This window comes from Podarcis pityusensis (assembly GCF_964106645.2).
Source record: "Podarcis pityusensis genome assembly, chromosome: 10".
Taxonomy (NCBI): domain Eukaryota; kingdom Metazoa; phylum Chordata; class Lepidosauria; order Squamata; family Lacertidae; genus Podarcis; species Podarcis pityusensis.
The window spans coordinates 66,458,641-66,481,934 of NC_138035.1; the positions used below are offsets into that span (position 1 = coordinate 66,458,641).

General features: G+C 46.3%; 1 protein-coding gene across 1 annotated transcript in view; it reads left to right on the plus strand.

The window, feature by feature from the left end:
* The window catches only part of CERK (ceramide kinase), a 43,924-nt gene extending 23,342 nt beyond the window's left edge, over positions 1-20,582 (plus strand). The window contains exons 6-13 of the mRNA XM_081023702.1: positions 362-507; positions 6,993-7,067; positions 7,989-8,141; positions 8,651-8,756; positions 11,723-11,793; positions 14,133-14,341; positions 18,443-18,651; positions 20,385-20,582. Of these exons, the coding sequence (XP_080879828.1) occupies positions 362-507; positions 6,993-7,067; positions 7,989-8,141; positions 8,651-8,756; positions 11,723-11,793; positions 14,133-14,341; positions 18,443-18,651; positions 20,385-20,469 (1,054 nt within the window). The 3' untranslated portion in view covers positions 20,470-20,582. The remainder of the gene's footprint in view (positions 1-361; positions 508-6,992; positions 7,068-7,988; positions 8,142-8,650; positions 8,757-11,722; positions 11,794-14,132; positions 14,342-18,442; positions 18,652-20,384) is intronic.
* Positions 20,583-23,294: the final 2,712 nt, after the last annotated feature.

Here is a 23,294-nt window from a genome sequence, read left to right on the forward strand (position 1 = left end):
ATTCCATGTTGACGTCTGCCTTGTGTTTACTGTTTTGTTTTCAACCGATGTCTGTGAGTACTCGCAAAGGAACAGCAGAAACTAGGGGAGAATTATTTTACAATTAGCCCCAACTCTGCCCCCTCCCCCTCTAAAACAGGTTTACAACTGTTCTGTGATCTGAAATTACATTTTGAACGGATTAATTCAAGACACACAGTAAACCAGCCTGAAGAACTTGATAAGGGAGGTTTTTCTTTTTTTCTTTTTCTTTCTTCCTTGATAAAGCGAACCATATCTATTGTGTCGGGAGTGTTTGACATATTTGTTGATTCCTTCGTTTGCTGTGAGTGTGCATTTTAATTTGTGTATTTTCCGGCAGTGTTGTTTGTGTTGGTGGGGACGGCATGTTCAATGAAGTGATGCATGGTTTGATTGGAAGGACGCAGAAGGATTCTGGCATAGATCAAAATAACCCCAAAGCACCATTAGTCCAATGCAATATCAGGATTGGCATAATCCCAGCTGGTAAGAATCGCAAAACGGCTCACTTTTGCCATACGTCATTATATTGCGGTTATGATTTATTACATGTTTCATCAGCCTCCAGGTTGCGCGGCAAGGAACCTAGCCTAGAATCACAACATGGGCAGAAACTGGCTGCTGGTATTTCAATGTTGTCTGTATCTGTGTAAAAAGGAGCACGTGAAGGGAAACGACAGGATCACAACCTGTTGCCAGACCTCCATCACCCCAACCTCTGTGCGTTTATCCAAACCCATGAATGGCTCTGTTCACAGATAATGGATGGATACATAGAGGTCAGAGACTGGAGCATGCAGATATCATCTTGGTCGTTTCTCTTCCGTGTGATCATTCTACATGGCTGGATGTGCGATCAGCACTAACTGTTATAGCATATTAAGATTTCAAGGACACAGAGTATGTGAGATAATTGAGCCTTCTATTATTATTATTATTATTATTATTATTATTATTATTATTATTATTTATATACCGCCCTATACACGGGGGTCTCAGGGCAGTTCACAGAATAAAAATAAAAACAACAACCACAAAATACATAATAAAAATAAAAATAACAACCCAATAGCCCCCCACCCCCCAAAATATATATATTTTTTAAAGGGCATAAGATGTAAATAAGATCAACCAAAGGCCTGGTTAAAAAGGAACATTTTTGCCTGGTACTGAAAGGTGTATAATGAAGGTGCCAGGCGAACTTTCCTGGGGGGAGGCTCCACAAACGGGGAGCCACTGCAGAGAAGGCCCCGTTCTCGTGTTGCCACCCAATTATCACCAGCATTCTTCCCTTTTCTCTTGGGCCAGCCAGTTTTACCCCAGAAGGACCTTATTTAAAGGAGCCTGGAATCTTATGCTTAGGAACAGCATCCCAGTTTTCCATCGGTGTCCCTCCATAGTTCAGGGAGCTTATAGCAAATAGAACAGCGCAGGATTACCACCCTGCATTTATTCTACATTGTTTTAGCAAATTTATAGTGTTTGGGCTACGTTTTAGATTTAGATCGTTTTGTCTTTTGTGAAGATTTAACATTGTCTCATTGTTTGTTGTTTGTGGGCTGTTAGTACCCATGACATGTGTTTTCTGGGACTGTCTATTCTCACTGGAACAAACCCTAGTCCTTTTATTTATATGTAAAGGCAAGCCTTTCAGGTTTGCCTGAATGTGTGTTCCCAGCGAATTCTATATCGAGAGCTATGGACACGTCAGGATTTAGTCTAAAGAAAGAACACATCTTGGTGGATTTTGCTAGGAATAGTTTGGACCTCACACCTACCCCATGAGCCCTCAATCTATCGCTTTCCTTTTAAATTGGGAAGTATCCTCCAAACTAGTCTCTTTATTTTTATTTGGTTATGGACATGATTTATACTTCGCCTTTCAACAGCTTCCCAGGGAAACTGACAAAAAGTTTTAAATGGTGCTAAACAAATTAAGACAAAAGCATTAAAACACAGGCAGCAGCAACAGCAGCAGCAGCAGTAATAATAATAATAATAATAATAATAATAATAATAATAATATATTTATTTATACCCCGCCCATCTGGCTGGATTTCCCCAGCCGCTCTGGGCAGCTCCCAACAGAATATTAAAAACAAGATAAAACATCAGACATTAAAAACTACCCTAAACAGGCTTGCCTTCAGATGTAAAAGCGAATGCAAAGCGAGAGAAAGGCAACTTTAACATAGAGCAGGGCTCAGCAAACTTTTTCACCAGGGGGCCGGTCCACTGTCCCTCAGACCTTGTGGGAGGGCGGACTATATTTTGAAAAGAAGAAGAAGAACAAATTCCTATGCCCCACAAATAACCCAGAGATGCATTTTAAATAAAAGGACACATTCTACTCGTGTAAAAACACACTGATTCCTGGCCCATCCACGGGCTGGATTTAGAAGCGATTGGGCCGGATCCGGCCCCCGGGCCTTAGTTTGCCTATCCATGACATAGAAGCCAGGATTTATTATTCTCCTTTATTTTTAAAAGGTCTTCACTTGTGGCACAGACACCTGCCACACCTTAGACACCCAGTGAAGGACCTCTGTTGTAGGTCTTACAAACCATGAAGGGCCTTAAAGCCCCCAAGCAACTTTTGAAGTCGTGAAATGACCTGGGAGCCAGCACAGTTGGCAGAGCACAGGTGTGCCATGATCACAATGCCCGGTCCCAGGGATCACAGCTTCGCGGTTGTGTTTTGGATTAACTGCAGTTTCCGAACCATCTTCAAGGGCAGCCCCTGTAGTGCACTAATGCAGTAGTCAAGCCTTCTCCAAGCCGGTGGCCTCCAGACGTTTCAGAGTCCAGCTACCATCAGCCCCGATGCCCTATGGGCCGAGGAGAGGAGCATTGGTCCCTTGAAGCTGAGGGAATTGGCCTTGCCGTCACTCCTTGTTGCTAGGCGGCAACTTGAGTTACTGCCATGGGCCTTTCCGTGGAAGGAGATTGTGATGGTGGCAGCTGCTACTACCTCTCACCGAAGGGATATCTAACTGAATAGTGCCACTCACAGGGTGTATAATTACTATTCATTTTTTATTTTTTTAAAAAGCTCAATGGTGAACAGTGGCTCACCAGAAAACCGATGTACCTTTGGCACGTAAATTAATTGTCAGTTTAAGCAGGCTTGTCACATGCCAGGACAAATTCAGAAACCTGTTTTTCACTAGCAGGGTTTCTGTCACGGTCATCTTATTTAATTAGTTAATTTTTTAAAGAGCATTCCTCACCTGCCCTACACCCAGGGCGGGTTGCAGGAATAATAATAATAATATTCAGTGGGAAGCCACTCTGCGTGGCTTCCAACTGAATATTTAAAAAATACAGCATCAGACATTAAAAACTTCCCTAAACAAAGCCGCCTTCAGTTGTCTTTTAAAAGTAAAATAGTTGTTTATTGCCTTGACATCTGCTGGGAGGGTGTTCCACAGAGCAGGCACCACTACCGAGAAGGCCCTCTGCCTGGTTCCCTGTAACCTCACTTCTTGCAGCGAGGGAACTGCCAGAAGGCCCTCGGCACTGGACCTCAGTGTCCAGGCTGGATGATGGGGGAAGAGACGTTCCTTCAGGTATACAGGACCGAGGCTGTTTAGGGCTTTAAAGGTCAGCACCAACATTTTGAATTGTGCTTGGAAACGTACTGGGAGCCAATGAAGATCTTTCAGGACCAGTGTTATTGGTCTTGGAGGCCACTCCCAGTCACCAATCTAGTTGCCGCATTCTGGATTAATTTCAGTTTCCGGGTCACCTTCAAAGGTAGCCCCACGTAGAGCGCATTGCAGTAGTCCAAGCAGGAGATAACTAGAGCATGCACCACTCTGGCAAGACAGTTTGCTGGTAGGTGGGGTCTTAACCTGCATACCAGGAATAGAATATACAGTGATAAAAACATTTATATGAGAGAAAAAACACCCCAAGTAAAGCACGCAGAACACAGAACAATATAAATTCAGCAAAACATATTTTGTTTTGTCCCACAAAACAAAATGCCTTAACCATAAAGGCCGGAGGTGTGTTTTTGGCATGCAAGAGACACTATAGAACAAAGATGCCAGTCGTACCTCTATGAGGAGGGACTTCCACAATTTTAGGGCCTGCTGCAGAGAAAGCCCTCTCCCGGCCACCATTCCCCACATTTTTTGGGCGGGGGTTCCTTCCATATATCAGTCGGCTTTCCAGTGAGGAGGGTCTCAAAAAGGAATAACTTCTCTAGTCCCCATACACCCAGGATGAGAAGGTAGGGCTTCTAAGCTAACAAGGCTGTTATTAGTTTTACATTATTTTATCCTGTTTGCACTAAGTTACATTCTGAATTTCAGTCTCGTTTCCAGAATGACTCTTTCCCCAATGGATTAATTTCCTTATGTTCTGCCTTAAAAACACACTTTGGTTGCTTGGACGTCCTATTATGATTTTCAGCTTTTATTAGACGGAGAGAAGTGCCGCAATCAAAAATTGAACCCAAACGAATCAGGGGTTTTTGGGTGGGCTTTCGGAGTCAAAATGTATCTCCCCGGGTCAGAAATATCTGCTTGATATTACCTTCGCTTTCGGAGTCAAAATGTCGTGGGTGTATCTCCCCAGGTCAGAAATGTCTGCTTGATATAACCTTGATGTTTATTAACTTGCAGAGATTTCGTTGGTATGAATTCACTGGTCTGCTCTGTAAAGGGCGGCTCAAACTGTTCCCGTCTTTTCCCTCCGTTTAGCTGCTTTCATTCCACCCACCTGCCTGACAAATCAAAATTTTGCCTAAGCACGCACTAAGCCTAATTCTTTTGTTCTGCCCTGGACAAACAGCGTCAGCTTGACAAAAGGATTTCCACCGCAGCTCTTTAACAACAGATCAATCTCCCTCTACACCTCTCTCGAAACATTGCGTTGACCCTCCTGCCTGAGTTATCAAGGAGAAAGCAAACACCACGACTTTGTCCTGTCAAACTGCATAAAATGGTTAGCGAGAGAGGCGAGGGAAGGAATTGTCTCTCCTGTCTGCTGGATGGAAAGGAAGAAAATTCTACATTCGGCTGTCCCACGGCCATTACCATGCCCTAAGCAATTCCATCCTGTTTCGTCACATTTTGGATATTCAGCATATGTCGACATTCGCATGTGGAAGCAGACAGCCCCAAGAGGGGAAAATCCAAAGTGTCTGACAGTTCAGATAGTCGCTAGCGAACGTTGACAAGTCACCTAAATGGAGCAGTCAGCTTTCCTTAGTATATGTCGGAGAAGCGGGGGGGATATACGTCTGTTTTCAGGAATTCCAGGGCTCAGTTCTTGGACCTGTGCTATTTAACAGGTTTATAAATGACCTGGATGCAGACGTAGAAAGGATGCTGCAGACTTGTGGATGACTTGAATCTGAGACCGATCGCAAACACCATAGAAAACAGATTCGAATCTAGGCAGACCAACAAGGTGAACATCAACGTACACAGATGTATTGAACTTCATTGCAAAGCTGAGCAGAAACAAAAGATGGAGGAGGCCTGGCTCGTGTGAAAAGGATCCAGGGGTCTTGACTGGCTGCAAAACTGAACATGAGCCAGCAGTGTGATGCATCTGCTAAAAAAGCGAATGTGATCTTAGGTAAAGGTAAAGGGACCCTTGACCATTAGGTCCAGTTGTGACCGACTCTGGGGTTGCAGCGCTCATCTCGCTTTATTGGCCGAGGGAGCCGGCATACAGCTTCCAGGTCATGTGGCTAGCATGACTAAGCCATTTCTGGCAAACCAGAGCAGCACACAGAAACGCCATTTACCTTCCCGCCGGAGTGGTACCTATTTATCTACTTGCACTTTGAGGTGCTTTCAAACTGCTAGGTGGGCAGGAGCAGGGACCGAGCAATGGGAACTCACCCCGTCACATGGATTCGAACCGCCGACCTTCTGATCAGCAAGTCCTAGGCTCTGTGGTTTCACCCACAGCGCCACCGGCTGCATTAAAAGAAACATCATCATGGGAAGTAATACTTTCAGTCTATTCTGTGCTGGTCAAGACTTATCTGGAATGTCACTCCCAGTTCCAGCACATTTTAAGCATTCAGTATTTCTGTCATTCATTTTTATCTGTGTACTGCTGTGCAAGACTCACGTAAATAAGTATTGAGAGACAGTGTGAAGTAGTGGTTAGAGCGTTGGCCTAGGATCTAGGAGACCAGAATTCAGATACCCCAGTCAGCCATGAAGCTCACCGGATTACCTATTTATTTCAACAATTTGTAAACCACTTGATCCCAGTCATCTCTAAGCAGCGTACAAGAGATCCAACACAGTAAGACTAAAAAATGTGTTACAACTGTAAAATCACAAAGTTCAATTAAAAAACCTGCAAGGTGGTTGTGTAGATAATTTGGGAGGAGGAAAATCATGCAGACCACCTTGAGCTCCTCGGAGGAAAGATGGCGGGTGAATGTAAAATTTATTAATTAGTTATTACTTTTTTTTTTTTTAAAAAGCAAGGCTTTTGCAGGAGAACGTCCAAAAGGAATCTGCCCTAAGTCACAGTACAATGTACAGATTTGGATTCACACAACGGGTTTTGAAGATCCCTGTCATTAAGTTAGAATCACCGGACTGGAAATGAGTAAAAGAAAACCTCAGAAAGGTTACTGGACTGCAAAAAGAGTTGCCCACCTGCTTACAGTGCTCACTCATAGCCTAAAAGGAAGAGAAGGCTTCAAAATATCTTCCTGCCTGATCGCCCAGAGCACCACAGGCAGCTAAGCAAAACTATTTACCACCCTAAGGTAGTTCCTTCCTCTCTCTCATCCTCTGACTCACTCCTACAAAGCACACAGCGCAAGTAGACAGCACAGAACCTTGGCGCTTCAAGATTGCACAGCTCTAGATAACTCAAGCAAGTGAGCCAGTTCATAGGGACAAGAGATGATCGTGGGTTTGGGGGTAGGGGAAAGCAATGGCTGTTTTCTTTATGTGTCTTCACCGTGCTGTAAAATCCTTTTCCAGGTTCAACGGACTGTGTTTGCTATTCAACGGTTGGCATCAATGATCCAGTAACTTCAGCCTTGCATATCATTGTGGGTAAGTCCCCGCCTATGGATTTTGTGCCCTGGGTGGCGTTTCCAGGGGAATGTCCACCAATTTTACACTGTTTCTGTATTTTCCGGTCATGTGTTTCCCCCTCCCAGACTGGGTACACATCAGAGACCATTCAACTGGTGGCGTGATGGCACGAATACGTATTATGTAATATTGCTCTGTCAGACAGTCACAGAGAAGCATTCTTCATAAAATGTACAATTATTAGTTAACGCTGTTTCTGGCACCTGAATTCTGTGGGGTGTCCTGCCTTAATGTGTCGGTCAATGTAGAAACCTTTTCGGCATAGCTGTTAGCTATAATTTTAACTTTCCCGTGCCTGATGTTCACATGGCGACAAGTGATTGGCAGGCTGAGTGTGGTTTGCCCCCAAATGGCCGAATTAGTTCCACTGAGCAGTTGTTGTTCTCCACCACTCTCACAGACCCAAAGTGTCATGCAGCAAACACTCTCTTTATCTCTCAGTTCAGTTCTGGATTTGGGGATGCGAATAGCGCTGTGGTCTAAACCACTGAGCCTCTTGGGCTTGCCAGTTGCAAGGTCGGCGGTTCGAATCCTGTAAACTCCCTTTGCTCTGTCCCAGCTCCTGCCAACCTAGCAGTTTGAAAGCATACCAGCGCAAGTAAATAAATAGGTACCGCAGTGGCGGGAAGGTAAAGGGCGTTTCCGTGCGCTCCATGCACCAGAAGCGGTTTAGTCCTGATGGCCACATGACCCGGAAAATTGGGCTGTAGACGAACACCGGCTCCCTCAGCCTGAAAGCAAGATGAGCGCCACAACCCCATAGTCGAATTTGACTGGACTTAACCGTCCAGGGGTCTTTTACCTTTTGCCTCAATGCTGGACTTTCAGACTGATGCAATTGCAGCCTCCCTTATAATCTGAATTGTCTCTTGTCGACAGGAGACACTCAGCCTCTCGATGTCTCTTCAGTGCATCACCACGACACGTTACTGAAATACTTTGTCTCCCTCTTGGGGTATGGTTTTTATGGCGATATATTAAAAGACAGCGAGGGGAAACGCTGGATGGGACCCGTCAGATACGACCTCTCAGGTAACCTTTCGTATTTCGTCCTTCTGTATGAACCTGCAGAGAACCAAGTTGCCAATAAAACCAGTATTTTTCTCTAAGGACAACCATTACTGAGCCAGCCTTGCTATAAAAAGGCTGTGAATGTTACCAGCCTGCAAAAATGTTTATGGGCTTCCTGAGGGCTGGCAAAGGAAAGGCAGAGGGGTTCATCTGTCTTTTAGCAGCCCACTTATGGGCACGGGGGCTCCCACCACATGGGGGACAGAAGGCGCCAGACCCTTCCTCTGCCAATCACTGCATGCGGTGCCATCTCCTACTGAAGCTGCCAGGCTAATGCTTAAATATACAACTGCATATGAGCCGAACGGTGGGAGAAGGAAGCAACAAGCTTGGGATGTCAAAAAAATCAATAAGAAGATGGCAGAGCGAGTGTCTCCGTGCACTTCTGCAAGAGAATTAGCAGAATGGACAGAAATAATTTGTGTTGGTTTATAAGACATTGTTGTTTTTTAATTCTCCTCACCCCCCAGGTTTCAAGACCTTTCTCTCTCATCATTACTACGAGGGAACAATATCCCTTCTACCAGCATCACACGCCGTGGGGTCTCCAAGAGATAAGAAGCACTGCAGAAGTGGGTAGGCTAAACTATATTGCATTCGGGTGTTGTTGTTTTTAGCACATCTGGCTCCCAGGTCCCACTGCAATGAGTTGTCAGGATGCTCCCAGCGGCTCCCAGCTGGTTGCCCAAGAAAGTACAGTGGTACCTTGGTTCTCAAACTTCATCCGTTCCGGAAGTCTGTTCCAAAACCAAAGCGTTCCAAAACCAAGGAACGCTTTCCCATAGGAAGTAATGCAAAATGGATTATTCCGTTCCAGACTTCTAAAAACAAGCCCCAGAACAGCAATTTAACATGAATTTTACTATCTAACGAGACCATTGATCCCTAAAATGAAAGCAATAAACAATATACCTCAGTCACGCAATCAGTCAGTCAGTAGCTGAACTGGGTTCCACACAGTCACAAAAACAAAAACGCAAAATAAATCGCAAAAACAGACAGATCTCAGCGTAACACTCAAATCGGAAGCGTAACTTTCAAAATGGAGCTTCTGAAAGAAGTTCACAAACTGGAACACTTACTTCCAGGTTTGCAGTGTTTGGGTTCAAAGTTGTTTGAGAACCAAGGCGTTTGAGAACCAAGGTACCACTGTATAAAGACAAGGAAAGGTTTCTTACCGTCCTTTTTTAGTTCATTCTTTACAGAGAGAGGCTATAGAACCCAGCCTCTTGGATAATTTGGTTGTCCCGAGTGAATCTCCATCCCATCCCCATCTCTCCCATTTCCTCATTCATCACTTCCACGGGTCCTGCTACATGCCCTCTGTCTTTGAGCTCTTTGCTCTCCTACTTTTAAGGCTTGCCAGGTTCTGGGAGATGGAGGGCCTGGAATGTTTTCTGATGACACTGTGTCACCTGGGTGTTGTTCTGGCTCTCCCATGATTTCCCAGCTTTTCTTCCCCTCATCTACCTCTGAGCTGCGACCTTCCTCCAACCCGTGATTGCATGCACAATGTTGATGTTCACACCAGCCAGACCAGAAGGTGAAGAGGGAGGGAAGAAAATATGTCCTTTTGCTATGCCTGCTCCTGCAGCAAAGATTCCTGGGATCATTGCTGTCACATGATGGTAGCAGAGCTTGCTCAGGATCCAGAAGATCCCTTGCCGCCCCAGCTCCACCTTTTCTCATCGAAACCCCCTGTTGGGAGGTGTTTTATTTTTGCAGGCTACTGTTGGCAGTAGCCCCTGCCCACAGTAGGAGCAGGGACGTTGGGGTGCTCCACACTAGCGGACCTCAGGTTTGGGATACCCTGAGGTCACCCAAATGCCCCTGTAGCACAGGGGTTGGCAAGGTTTACCAGCCATGGGCTGGATTACGCCCATGAAGATTGTACATGGGCCAGACTGGCGCAACGCGGCTCCGGAAATCGCTTCTGCGCAGAAGCGATTTCCGGCATCTGGACATGCGCAGACACGATTTCCGGTATCTGCGCATGCACAGATGTGATTGTTGGAAAAACGCCCAGGAAGGCCACCACCTTCCCAAGACACCGGGGCGTCTCTCCGGTGGTCACTCTCTGGCTGTAAATCTTCCTCAGTCCAGAGAGACCGGTGATAAGCGACCCCTCCCTCCTGAGAGGAGCACGCTCGTCTTCTGGCATCTCATTGCAGAAGAAAAAGACAATCAGTAGCTATAAACTACTTTATTTACAGTCCTTATATACAGAGAACCCACCAGCATGTCTGCTCTCTCTCAGCAGCAGTACAGAACAACATCTCACACAGAAGTGAAAGTAACTTCTCTAGCCAGTGTGAGAGAACCAGCTTGGTGTAGTGGTTAAGAGCAGTGGACTCGTAATCTGGTGAACCGGGTTCGATTCCCCGCTCCTCCACATGCAGCTGCTGGGTGACCTTGGGCCGGTCACACTTCTCTGAAGTCTCTCAGCCCCACTCACCTCACAGGGTGTTTGTTGTGGGGGAGGAAGGGAAACGAGATTGTTAGCCGCTCTGAGACTCCTTAGGGTAGTGATAAAGCGGGATAACAAATCCAATCCAATCCAAACTAGCAGTACCCAACAGTACTGAGACTTCCTGTCTCACGCTCTCAGACACTCACATGATATAAACAACCATAGTGCTGCTTGCTGAGCAGCTGATGAGATAAAAATCCTAACAGTGATTTCTGGCGCCGCTCAGCGAGTCCCAGCACGCAGGGGACTCGCCAAGCGGGTGACTCAATCCAGGGACGGCTCGTGGGCCGGTAAAACGGTCTTTGTGGGCTGCATCCGGCCCATGGGCCTCACGTTGCTGACCCCTGCTCTAGCACAACAGATCGTTTTCCGTGTCAGTTCACTGTGAAAGTCAACAAGAAAAAAGCAGTAACGAGAGTCAACAGCTTTCTTTAACTCTTCAGAACCTGCAATGCTTTGGCTGCCAATTATTTCGGGTTTGGTTTTTTTAAAGAACCATTAAGAAAAAAGATAGGCATCCATTATAGCAGTGCAGGGCTTCAGCTAGAAATTTTGAAGCACGTGACAGCTACAGTGGCACCTCGGGTTAAGAACTTAATTCGTTCTGGAGGTCCGTTCTTAACCTGAAACTGTTCTTAACCTGAGGTACTACTTCAGCTAATGGGGCCTCCCGCTGCCGCCACACGATTTCTGTTCTAATCCTGAAGCAAAGTTCTTAACCTGAGGTACTGTTTCTGGGTTGGCGGAGTCTGTAACCTGAAGCATCTGTAACCTGAAGCGTTTGTAACCCGAGGTACCACTGTATTCCAAAGAGAGGCAATCAATTTCATTGTTTGCCTCCAAACAAAACCTCAAATATTTGGAAAACGTGGCTTCAGAACTCAAGATGACTCTGGTACAGAATTCAGAAAGGCTGCTCCAGAGGTTAGCTTGCTTCTCATTTAAATGACATATAAAATGTTGCTTACAACACAGCCTGACATACTGCAGACAATCTGGCTAAACGAATGAAACATTAATGCCCGGTTCAGACTGCAGAGGGGGAAAAACGAGGCTCACTCTTCTTCTCCAGGTGCCACATTTGCAAGCAGAGTAAACAACAGCTGGAGATAGAGCAGAAGAAGAATGGGGGAGAGATTAAAGGTAATTTTATACTATATGGAAGACCAGACCCGGATGGTTAGCAGATTTGTTCATTTGGCCTCTTAATGCACCGGGTGATGTAGCAACAAATGCAAGGGCAAATTTGGGTGATTAGAGAAACTGAATTAAACCAGAAGCCCAGAAGAGACTCACATGGGTTTCGGACCAGGTAAGCTTTCTTCAAAGTGATGCTTTTTTGCTTGTCATCATTTATGGATCATTCGGTATGAATGATGAGGGATGTGATGGAAGCTACAGGGCCCTGCAAACGAAATCTGCATTTCATATGTGAGTGCTTTTCTTTCTTCCTGTTTGCTCCACTGAAGTGTCCAACTTAGAATGGGTTGGACTTGTTTCTGAGCAGACATACCTAGGATGCCAGTTGTAGTTGTTTGAACATAGCTCCTATTGAAATCAAGGACTGAAGTCATGACTAACTTGCTCCATTGGTTTTTATAGGACCAAATTGCAGATTATTATTATTATTATTATTTATACCCCGCCCTTCCCGGTTCAAAAACAGGGCTCAGGGCGGCTTACAACAAATTTAAAACACTTTTAAAAACTTAATTATAAAAGCAGCATAAAATACAGTATAAAAACATGAATAACAATAAAATTCAAAAATCAAAAATCAATTTGATCATCCCCAGGGCTAGCTGGCCGAATTGGTCCTACTTGGGCCAGCGAGGAGGCCAGGGGAGAATTAGCTGTGGGGTCTCAGAGCAGGTGATCTTCATAAAAGGGGAGAGGGGGGGATTGTTTGTTTGTTTGTTTATTGAATTTACATACTGCCCTATACCCAGAGGTCTCAGGGCGGTTCACAGATAAGATCAGCATAAAAACCACAATATATATAATCAAAATAAAATCAACAACCCACTAACACACACCCAAAAAAGAGCCACATTTTTAAAAGGCATAGGATGTCAATCAAGTCAACAAAAGGCCTGGTTAAAAAGGAACGTTTTTGCCTGGTGCCTAAAGGTGTTTCATGAAGGCGCCAGGTGAATCTCCCAGGCGAGAGCATTCCACAGACGGGGAGCCACAGCAGGGAAGGCCCTGTTCTCATGGTGCCACCCTACGGACCTCTCAAGGAGGGGGCACACGAAGGAAGGCCTCAGAAGATGATCTCAGGGTCCGGGTAGGTTCATATGGAAAGAGGCAGTCCTTTAGGTATTGCGATCCTGAGCTGTTTAAGGCTTTATAAGTCAAAACCAGCACTTTGAATTGGGCCCGGAAACTAATTGGTAGCCAGTGCAGTCGGACCAGGATCAGTATAATAGGCTCAAACCATCTTGCTCCAGTGAGCATCTTGGCCAGTGAATTCTGCACCAGCTGAAGTTTCTGAACCATCTTCAGAGGCAGCTCTATGTATAAAGCATTGCAGTAATCTAACCTTGAGGTTCCCAGAGCATAGGCAACAGTAGTTAGGCTATCCCTGTCCAGATAGGGGCGTAGCTGGGCCACCAGCCGAAGCTGATGGAAGGCGCTCTGGGCCACTGAGGCCGTCTGAGCCTCGAGCGACAGCAGGGGATCCAGGACCACCCCCAAGCTACGAACCTTCTCCTTCAGAGGAAGTGTAACCTCATCAAGAACAGGCGATCTCCCATCCATCCAGGCTGGGGAATCGCCCACTAACAGTGCCTCTGTCTTATCTGGGTTGGGCTTCAGTTTGTTGGGTCTCATCCAGTCCATTACCGAGGCATCCAGCTTAGTCTGGATACAACCCAACATGTCCATTTCAAAGTACAGCCACAGACATGCTAGAAGAGGATACCCCCAACCCCTGTTGTTCTAGCATCATAAAACTGACTTTGGCAGTACCTTCTATTTTCAAGTAGAGTTGCCCCTTTTTTTTTACAATGCAAAAACACTTATTGCTCTGCCTTCTCTTGCCTCTGGCCCCGTAACTTTTCTTCTAGAGCAATTCAGTCTCTTGGTAACGAGAGCGAATCAAGTGCCAACAGCTATAAAAGTGCTATAAAAAGCATTCTGATTCCTGCACATCCAAACCTTGTTGAAGATACAAGTCAACACACTGTCTTCTGTCTGACCTCACTTGCCAGTTAGTTTGCAGCCCCATTCCTAAGAACAAATATGCACAGCCAGTTGGCCTTGTGGACAACCGGTATTTGAAAATGTGCAGTGTTTTTAACTTGGACAGCTTGCTAGCGAAAGAACGTGTCATAAATTTGTGCCATGGTTTAATATTGCACACGTAAGAGATGCAATATCTTAAGGCGATGCCATAAGACACCTTTAGAAATCCAAATCGTCATGCTTGTTGCACCCATCCCACTGCCTCTGTGCTAAATATACCTGTTTGCGTTTTTAAGGGGATGACGAAGGAGAATGGAAGGTCATCAGAGGAAAGTTTCTGGCCATCAACACCGCAAATATAAGTTGTGCCTGCCCACGGAGCCCGAAAGGCCTTGCACCAGCTGCTCACTTGGCAGACGGCTCTGCAGACCTCATTCTGGTTCGCAAATGCTCCCGATTCAATTTCCTAAGGTATCTCATCAGGCACACGAACCGGGATGACCAGGTGTGTATCTGCTGCGACGGATTGAAACGCGGGGTGACGTTCAATGCCGATCCTGCGCTCCCATTGCAAAAACACAAATGTAGATTGGGCCTAATTTGAAAGAAGCTCCGATAGCAGCCTACGGGTTGTTTTTTGGGGGGTGGGGGAGAGGGAGGAGAAACACCAAGGATTTGGATTGGCTATGGCGTTAAAACCCTTTCCGGCAAAAGTGGAGTTGCCAGCTGCTCGCCTGAATTGGATTTCTGCGCCGCTAATTGGTCTGTGGCAAGGGGGAAAGTTTGGCAGGTGGAAGTTCTTGTAATGCGTTAGGAATCTCAAAAGTAGTGACTGGGGGAGCCAAGTGCTTTATTGATACTGACTGCACTATTGCAGAAGCTGGCCAGAGGAGAGAGCTGGCCAGATTTCCACTGCTGTATGAAATCGACCTTTCCCAGCAAGAAGCAAGCGGCCAAAGGGGTCACGGGTCCTACCTGGCCCAGCACAGCAGCGGTGAGGAAGCTGTGGTCCTTTGTATGTTGACGGATTCTTGGCCATGCTAGCTGGAGTCTTGATGGGAGTCAGAAGTCCAGCATCTAGCCTGAGCTACTCATTTGTCAGGATCAGGCGCTTGAGTTTGCTGACCAGCTTGACTGCCCACCTGCTTGGCTCGCCTATCTTGGCTCAGATCCCTGTCTGGATAGTACATGTTTGCTGCAGCCTCCCAGCTTTGGCAGTTCTTTTCTCCTTGCACTGATGCATATTGAACTACCTTGGTTTCCAGCCCCCTACAGCCGACAAATGAGTTTCAGAATCCACCCCCCCCCAAAAAAAAATACTATTATGTTTCCTCTTTTTAAAAGGCCAAATTCAAAACTGGTTAATAACATCGAAGGAAGACAGCCACTTACAAACAATGCAGTTATTTGTTTCTCCATTGCTCTGTACTTTATGTATGATATATACTCCTTGGGGCAGGAGCCTTTTCTTGTTTTACTTGGCGTAAATCTGCAAAGTGCAACCATTTATGGCACTCTATAAATAATGATTTCAGCTCCCAGCGTTCCGTTAGGCTCCAATAAACAGAATTCCACCCCCCACCCCCACCCAGAGCTGTACAATTGAAGGGATGGGTCTATTGATTTGATTTTTATTTGATATATTATATTTTTACGCTGCTTTTGGTTCAAGTGAATCCCAAAGCGGTTTACAGACAACAGATAACAATAACAGAAAATCACAGGTAAAGGTAAAGGATTCCTGGACGGTTAAGTCCACTGAATTTGACTACGGGGCTGTGGCGCTCATCTCACTTTCAGGCCAAGGGTTCTGGCGTTTGTCTGCAGCCAGATTTTCCGGGTCATGTGACCAGCATGACTAAACCGCTTCTGGTGCAATGGGACACCGTGATGGAAGCCAGAGCACATGGAAACACTGTTTATCTTCCCAAACATCACAAACGCTGTATAAATCATATAGAGCAATCAACAATTCACCAGAAAAACAATATATAAAACACTATTAACAAAGCAGCAACTAAAAAATATAAGCTGATCATCCCAATTGCAGCAAAAGTCATATATGATTCACAAACCAATACAGCATTTATAGGGACATGGGTGGCATTGTGGTCTAAACCACTGAGCCTCTTGGGCTTGCCAATCAGAAGGTTGGCAGTTCGAATCCCCGTGACGGAGTGAGCTCCCGTTGCTCTGTCCCAGCTCCTGCCAACCTATCATTTCGAAAGCACACCAGTGCGAGCAGATAAATAGGTGGTGGGAAGGTAAATGGTGTTTCCGTGCGCTCTGGTTTCCGTCACGGTGTCCCGTTGCACCAGAGGATGTTTAGTCATGCTGGCCACATGACCCAGAAAACTCTCTGTGGACGAACGCCGGCTCCCTCGGCCTGAAAGCGAGATGAACGACACAACCCCATAATCCCTTTAACTGGACCTAACTGTCCAGGGGTCCTTTACCTTTTACCTTACAGCATTTACAATCTATGGAACAATATTTGTATGAAACAATAAACTAAGCCCTGCAAAGTTCCTGCGCGCAGTCTCCACAGATAGACACAGACCTGATCCTCAGTGGCAGAGATCACCAAGGCTAGGGATCAAGTTACGATACGATACGATACGATATCTTTATTGTCATTGTCCCATACAGAATAATGAAAAGATCTACATAAGACATTCAAAAACCCCTAAAACCTCTGCAACCCCTTTTTAAAATACAATATACTCCCATAGAGACTCCTTATACTGTGTTTAAAACCAGAATCGCATTTGGGTAGAAACTGTTTCTCAGGGGGCTAGTCCTAGTCTTTATAACCCTTTACCTTCTTCCAGAAGGCAGAAGCTAAAAGAGATCATTTCCGGGGTGCGCACTATCCTGCACTATCTCTGCAGCTTTCTTATGACACCTGGAAGCATAGATTTGATCCAAGGTGGGAAGAGTGCACCCAATTATTCTCTCTGCAGTCTTCACAACCCTGGACAGCATTGTTTTTTCCCTGGCACCTGATCCAGTGGCGTCCATGAATACACAGTTCTCGTGGGTTGGTTCTCCATAAGTGAGCAGCTGCCATTCATTCCTAGCGGGGGAAAGCAGCAGACTGCATTTCGGAGATGGGCAGTGTGGAAGTGGGGGCACAACATCCCCACCAGCAACGCAACCGCAACTTTCACCACGAAGTGGATGGCAGCAACATCCCTTTTTAACTTTCTAAAGACAGCTCCAGGACTGCAGGAAAGGTGGCGATAATGTTCCTACCCCACCGCCAGGTCCAAAGCTGGGTTCGAAACTTGGAGAAGGGAATGCCAGATGGGAGGAATAATAATAATAATATAATAATAATAATAATTTATTATTTATACCCCGCCCATCTGGGGGCTTCCCCAGCCACTCTGGGCGGCTTCCAACAAAATATTAAAATACTGTAATACATCAAACATTCAAAGCTTCCCTAAAGATCCCTCAAATCCTTCTCAGAGTAGGTAGGTCATATTTGGTTTGGCAGTGAGGATAGCAGATCAGGAGCAGGCTTTGAAAAAGTGTTATCTCAACCTGCCTAGCATCTCACCATGCTGAAAATGTTTCTATTCCATCAGTCACAATTAAGAACACATCTTTCCACCACAGTTTGCTGATTTCCGATGTTAACTTTTCCATATGGTTTTCTTTCTAATTGTATGGTTTTTACATACAGTCCTGATATTCTTTTAAAATAAATGGTGGTATATGAATATTTTGTTATGAATAGATTTGATTCATTTCGTACATTATAGTTAAGAATGGGTGAAGGTGCATCTATTGAATATCAAGGAATAAAAGTTTACAGTGCCTCTTCCTGAGCTTGTCATAGGAGCTACTCAAACGCCATTCTAGGGACAGCCATACATTTTGCAATGTGCATTCCATTTACTTTGCAGAGGGTTACTCTCTTTCCTGGATAGTGTGGGCAAGTCTCAGTACTTCACACTCAGTTTTCCATCTGTAAAATGGGAATAATTCTGACCTGCCTTACGGGATTTTTGAGGAGGACCCAGATCCAAGTTTGTTTGTAAATGACTAGCCACCCACCATTGTTGACATCCAGCTGGTTCAACGTGGACCAGGTGAACACTGAAGGATAATAATAATAATAATAATAATAATAATAATAATAATTTATTTCTACCCCACCCATCTGGCTGGGTTTCCCCAGCCACTCTGGGCGGCTTCCAACAAAAGATTAAAAATACATTAAAAGATCAGTCATTAAAAACTTCCCTAAACAGGGCTGCCTTCAGATGTCTTCTAAATGTCAGATAGTTGTTTATTTCCTTGACATCTGTTGGGAGGGCGTTCCACAGGGCAGGTGCCACTACCGGGAAGGCCCTCTGCCTGGTTCCCTGTAACCTCACTTCTCGCAGTGAGGGAACCGCCAGAAGGCCCTTGGCGTTGGACCTCAGTGTTCGGGTTGCACGATGGGGGTGAGCAGAATTGTCCCAATTTAGATGTGAAATCCGTGACCTGCATCTTTCTTTATGCTGAACTCTGGCTTGCTTTGAACTAACAGAAGCGGTTTGCTGGGTTTTAAGTCAACAAACGCAACAGATTGCCTCTTCTCCCTTCTCTGCAGTTTGACTTCAGCTTTGTGGAGGTTTATCGGATCAAGAAGTTTCAGTTCACATCGAAACATTTAGAGGACGGTGACTGCGATGCCAAGAAAATGCAGAAGAATCGCTTTGGCCATTTCTGCAGAGACCACCCTGCTTGCTGCTGCCTTCCTCCCAGCAGCACCTGGAACTGCGACGGAGAGACGCTGGATTGTTCAACGATTGAAGTCATGTGAGCATCTTCCTTTCCGGAAAAAAAAGGATCTGTGCTTTTAAAGATGCAACAGTTTCACTCGTTCCTTAATTGATGGGAACTGCAAAAAAATGGTCTCCACAGCAGATAAAAATCTGTTATTTGGCGCACACACAAAGCCGTACACGGGAAGTCTTGAAAATGAGAGGTCATAACATGCTTGAATTTTCAGACCTGCCTCTGTGCTGAATAGCAACTTCCGGTGTTGGGGAAAATAATAATAATAATAATAATAATAATAATAATAATAATAATAATTTATTTGTACCCCGCCCATCTGGCTGGGTTTCCCCAGCCACTCAGGGCACCTTCTACAGAGACCAAAAACACACATAAATGTCACACATTAAAAACTTCCCTGAACAGGGCTGCCTTAAGATGTCTTCTGAATGTCAGGTAGTTGTTTATCGCTTTAACATCTGATGGGAGGGCGTTCCACAGGGCGGGTGCCACTACCAAGAAGGCCCTCTGCCTGGTTCGCTGTAGCTTTGCTTCTCGCAATGAGGGAACCGCCAGAAGGCCCTCGGCGCTGGACCTCAGCGTCCGGGCATAACGATGGGGGTGGAGACGCTCCTTCAGGTATACTGAACCGAGGCCATTTAGGGCTTTAAAGGTCAACACCAACACTTTGAATTGTGCTCGGAAACGTACTGGGAGTCAATGTAGGTCTTTCAAGACCGGTGTTATATGGTCTCGGCGGCCGCCCCCAGTCACGAGTCGAGCTGCTGCATTCTGGATTAGTTGTAGTTTCTGTGTCACCTTCAAAGGTAGCCCCACGTAGAGCGCATTGCAGTAGGAAGGCAGAGTTACAGTTCATTGGCACCTCAGTGATGGAGGAGGAAGTTAAAGCCCACTTCTCACAGTCTTTATCCTAATTCAGAGGACCCAGCAGCTGCTTTTATAGTTTCAAAATGGTACATGCAACCCCTCGCTGCATGTTTAGCATCACACATAGTTTGGCCCTATGTCTTGAGGAATATAAAGACTAGTCGAGTGGATGTTCAGTTAATGAGTCCTGATGTATGTTTGTGGGAACTGACCCCAAATTTGGCTGGACTGTGGCCAAAATGTTTTGTTTTCTTTCATAGTTCTGCAGAAATCTGTAAGCGGTTTGTAATTCCCAACCAAAAGGGAATCAGTGGAAGAAATGTAATGCAATATTCCACATTCCAAACTGAACAATACTTGAGTCGTACCTTGGTTCTCAGACGGAATCGTTTCCGGAAGTCCGTTTGACTTCTGAAAACATTTGAAAACCAAGGCACAGTTTCCTATTGGCTGCAGCACCTTCCTGCCTTCAATCGGAAGCTGTGTCGGACATTAGACTTCCCAAAAATGTTTGCAAACTGGAACGCTCACTTCCAGCTTTGTGGAGTTCAGGAGCCAAAGCGTTCGAGTCACAAGGCGTTCGAGTACAACTGTACTAATAATAGCAACCATAATAATGCCACATTTTAAGTAACATAATTAAATATCTCTGAAAAAAATCCACAACAGCCCTGGTCATTTATTCCCTGCCTCTCATCTAGGGAACGCAAGCTCTTCACCACCAATATGACAAGGCAACCATGACTTTCTCTGACTTTCTCTGGGGTGCCATTGTGAACAACCAGTTCCCCTGGAAGAGCAAAGGGGTTTGCTCCTCTTGATGACGGGCCTAGTCCACAATTAATACATCTGCATTTATTCCGCACTTTTCTTCCCTTTTGCAGGGTCCACTGCCAACTCATGAAACTGTTTGCAAGAGGAATAGAGAGGAACTCCACACTTGAAGCAATTCAGAGGCAGCTCTGCTGAGCAAGTTAGCCGAAGCCCGTTCTCCATAAAACAAAACAAAAAGCAAGCAACGGAAGGCAACCGCCTGGACGAACAAGCGTCTCAGGCCCGTCAATAAACGTTTTAAAGCCGAAGACGTTTTTGTGGTAAAAGAATCCATTTTGGTAATATGCATTCTCTGCGAATGCCTTCGAAGATTTTAGACTTAATGCACGTCAGGCTACTGTTTTGTGAAGAAAGCGAGGCTGTGTACACATCACCTCAAGCAGAGGCGCCAACTTGCGCCCAAAATTGAGGGGGCCCAGTGTGCTTGTGACATCATGCATGCATGTGACATCACACCGGCAGGAGGAGGTTGAGTGCGGAGCCCAACAGGGTGCAGCTTCAGTGACTGGCAGCTCCTCTGGAGCCGGCCACTGAAGGCATGCCACTCTTGGCTCCGTGCTCGACCCCACAGATATTTTTTTGGGGGGTGAATAAATCTTGGCCCCACAGAGTTGGCACCAGGGACCTCAAACCAGCTTCCCCCTGATTTGAAAACACAAGCCAAGGTTAAGCTGAGGTGCGTCCACTTCCGATAGCTGTTGTGCACATGCTGGCAGCTTCCTCGACTAGGACTCAAACCAGGAAATGAGCACCCCAAACCCCTCTCTGGTCTGTACATTTGCAAATGTGACAGCAGGGACGAATGACCTCACTGCATTTTAAGCCGCTATGCGTACATAGACTTGAATATTTGATACAAAGCAGGGCGAGCGTAGCTTGTCAGAGGCCCCAGGGCAGGAGTCCTGCTAGAATAAAGTTACTCAACCCAAACAAAAAAGCAGCCGGTCCCTAGCAGAGCCCCTTGGCCAGCTTAGATCTCCGAGGCCTGGGGCAAGTGTATCTGGCTGGGGCCCCCTCTGCGTGGGCCTGGAGGGAGCAAAGGGCTTGCATTTTCATGCTTTATTTTCGCCCTTCCTCCTGTGACTGTGCTCCAATAACAACTAGGCAGTAATTCAGCCTTATTAGCTTGCTGCCCCCTGGTACCACCACCACTCCAAAAATATCAGACTGCTAAGAGGATGGTATGCATCTCCATACTGGCCAGAAAGGCATAGTCGTTTATTTTGTAGCCAGCATGAAAATACAGGATGCCAGCCACATAGCAGGCTAGTGTTAAAGTGGGAAAGGATCCTTCTAGGAAGTGGAAGACAGATGGAGTGAGGCATCCTCCCCTCTGCCAGACCCCTGCATTTTCAAGCTAGCTATGTATGTAGGGACGCAGGTGGCGCTGTGGTCTAAACCACAGATCCTAGGGCTTGCTGATCAGAAGGTCGGCGGTTTGAATCCCCGCCACGGGGTGAGCTCCCGTTGCTCAGTCCCTGCTCCTGCCAACCTAGCAGTTCGAAAGCACGTCAAAGTGCAGGTAGATAAATAGGTACCACTCCAGCGGGAAGGTAAACAGCATTTCCGTGCGCTGCTCTGGTTCACCAGAAGCAGCTTAGTCATGCTGGCCACATAACCCGGAAGCTGTACGCCGGCTCCCTCGGCCAATAAAGTGAGATGAGCACCGCAACCCCAGAGTCGACCATGACTGGACCTAATGGTCAGGGGTCCCTTTACCTTTACCTTTATTTATGAAGCAATTTTCCTTCCCATGTACAGAAATCAAGTGGACCAGTAGAGGAGGAACTGTTCCTCCTGCAGCAAGCTAACTCACTTGCATGGAGTTCCTTGTTGCTTATGGCTGCCAGGCAATGGAGCGGGTTGGCTTAGCCAGCCACCATCGGCTCTCACCGGCTGCTGCCAGTTTAGTGAGCGCCCCCTTCTGCCTACAGCAGGACCCCCGTTAACAGCATCAGCAGGTCTTCCCAGGGGCACAGCCGAGCCCTTACGGACCAGCTCCAGGCTGGCATAGCAATCTGCCTGCCTCCAACCCAGCCCCATCAGGGCTGCAGATATGGCAGTGCCCCTGACGCTCCATAAAGCCCCAGTGGGCTGCCAGCTAGGACTATTCCCTCCGTTGTTAAGTGCAAAGTTGGCCGGGATGTCGTTTTGCACCACTGGTGCCCTTGTGCAAATACCGTATTTTTCGCTCCATAGGGCGCACCGGACCATAGGGCGTAACTAGTTTTTAGGGGGGAAATAAAGGGAAAAAATTATCCCCCCCCCCAGCCCCAAAGAGCAAAGAAGCCAAGACAGCTAGTGGGATCCCGCTCGCTGTCTTGGCTTCGTTTTTAGCCGCGGGGCTGGGGCGGGGGAAGCCTGTGTTCGAAACGACCAGCTGAATTACGATGGCTTTGTAGCCGGCGTGTTGATTTAAAGGCTCCCTTGTATCAAAGTTCTCAGGCCGTCACTCACTCCAATTTTTCCCCTCCCCAAATTATAACTGAAACCCCTTTGTTGCGTGAGCGGAGCCACGCCTGCAACTTATCAATGCAATTCAAACACACAGGCCTGGCTTCAAAGCAATAGGGTGTTGCGTAGAACACCTTTGCGTACAAAAACATACTGTGATGCCCTTCTGTACATCTCTAGGAGGGAATAAAGGATTGTCTGAAAGGGTTGTAAGGCCAGACAGCTGTTCCGCAAGGCCTGGGAGATGCCGAAAAGAGACAGAGTGGAAGTAACTGACACAAGACACCAGCAGATTGTCCGCTTGTAAAACGTGCTTTAAATGAAAACAAAATAGCTTGGGTCTTCATTTTCTTTCCATGAATGCAACAGAGTTCGTGCACACAGGGCATGGTTTCCCTTTTCTCTGCAGTCCCTGGAGGCTGGGTCACCGTTGGAACTGGTAGAGGATTTGGTTTAGTGGACTGCAGGTGGAAGGGAGAGTTGGCAGAAATATCCCCCCGTCCTCC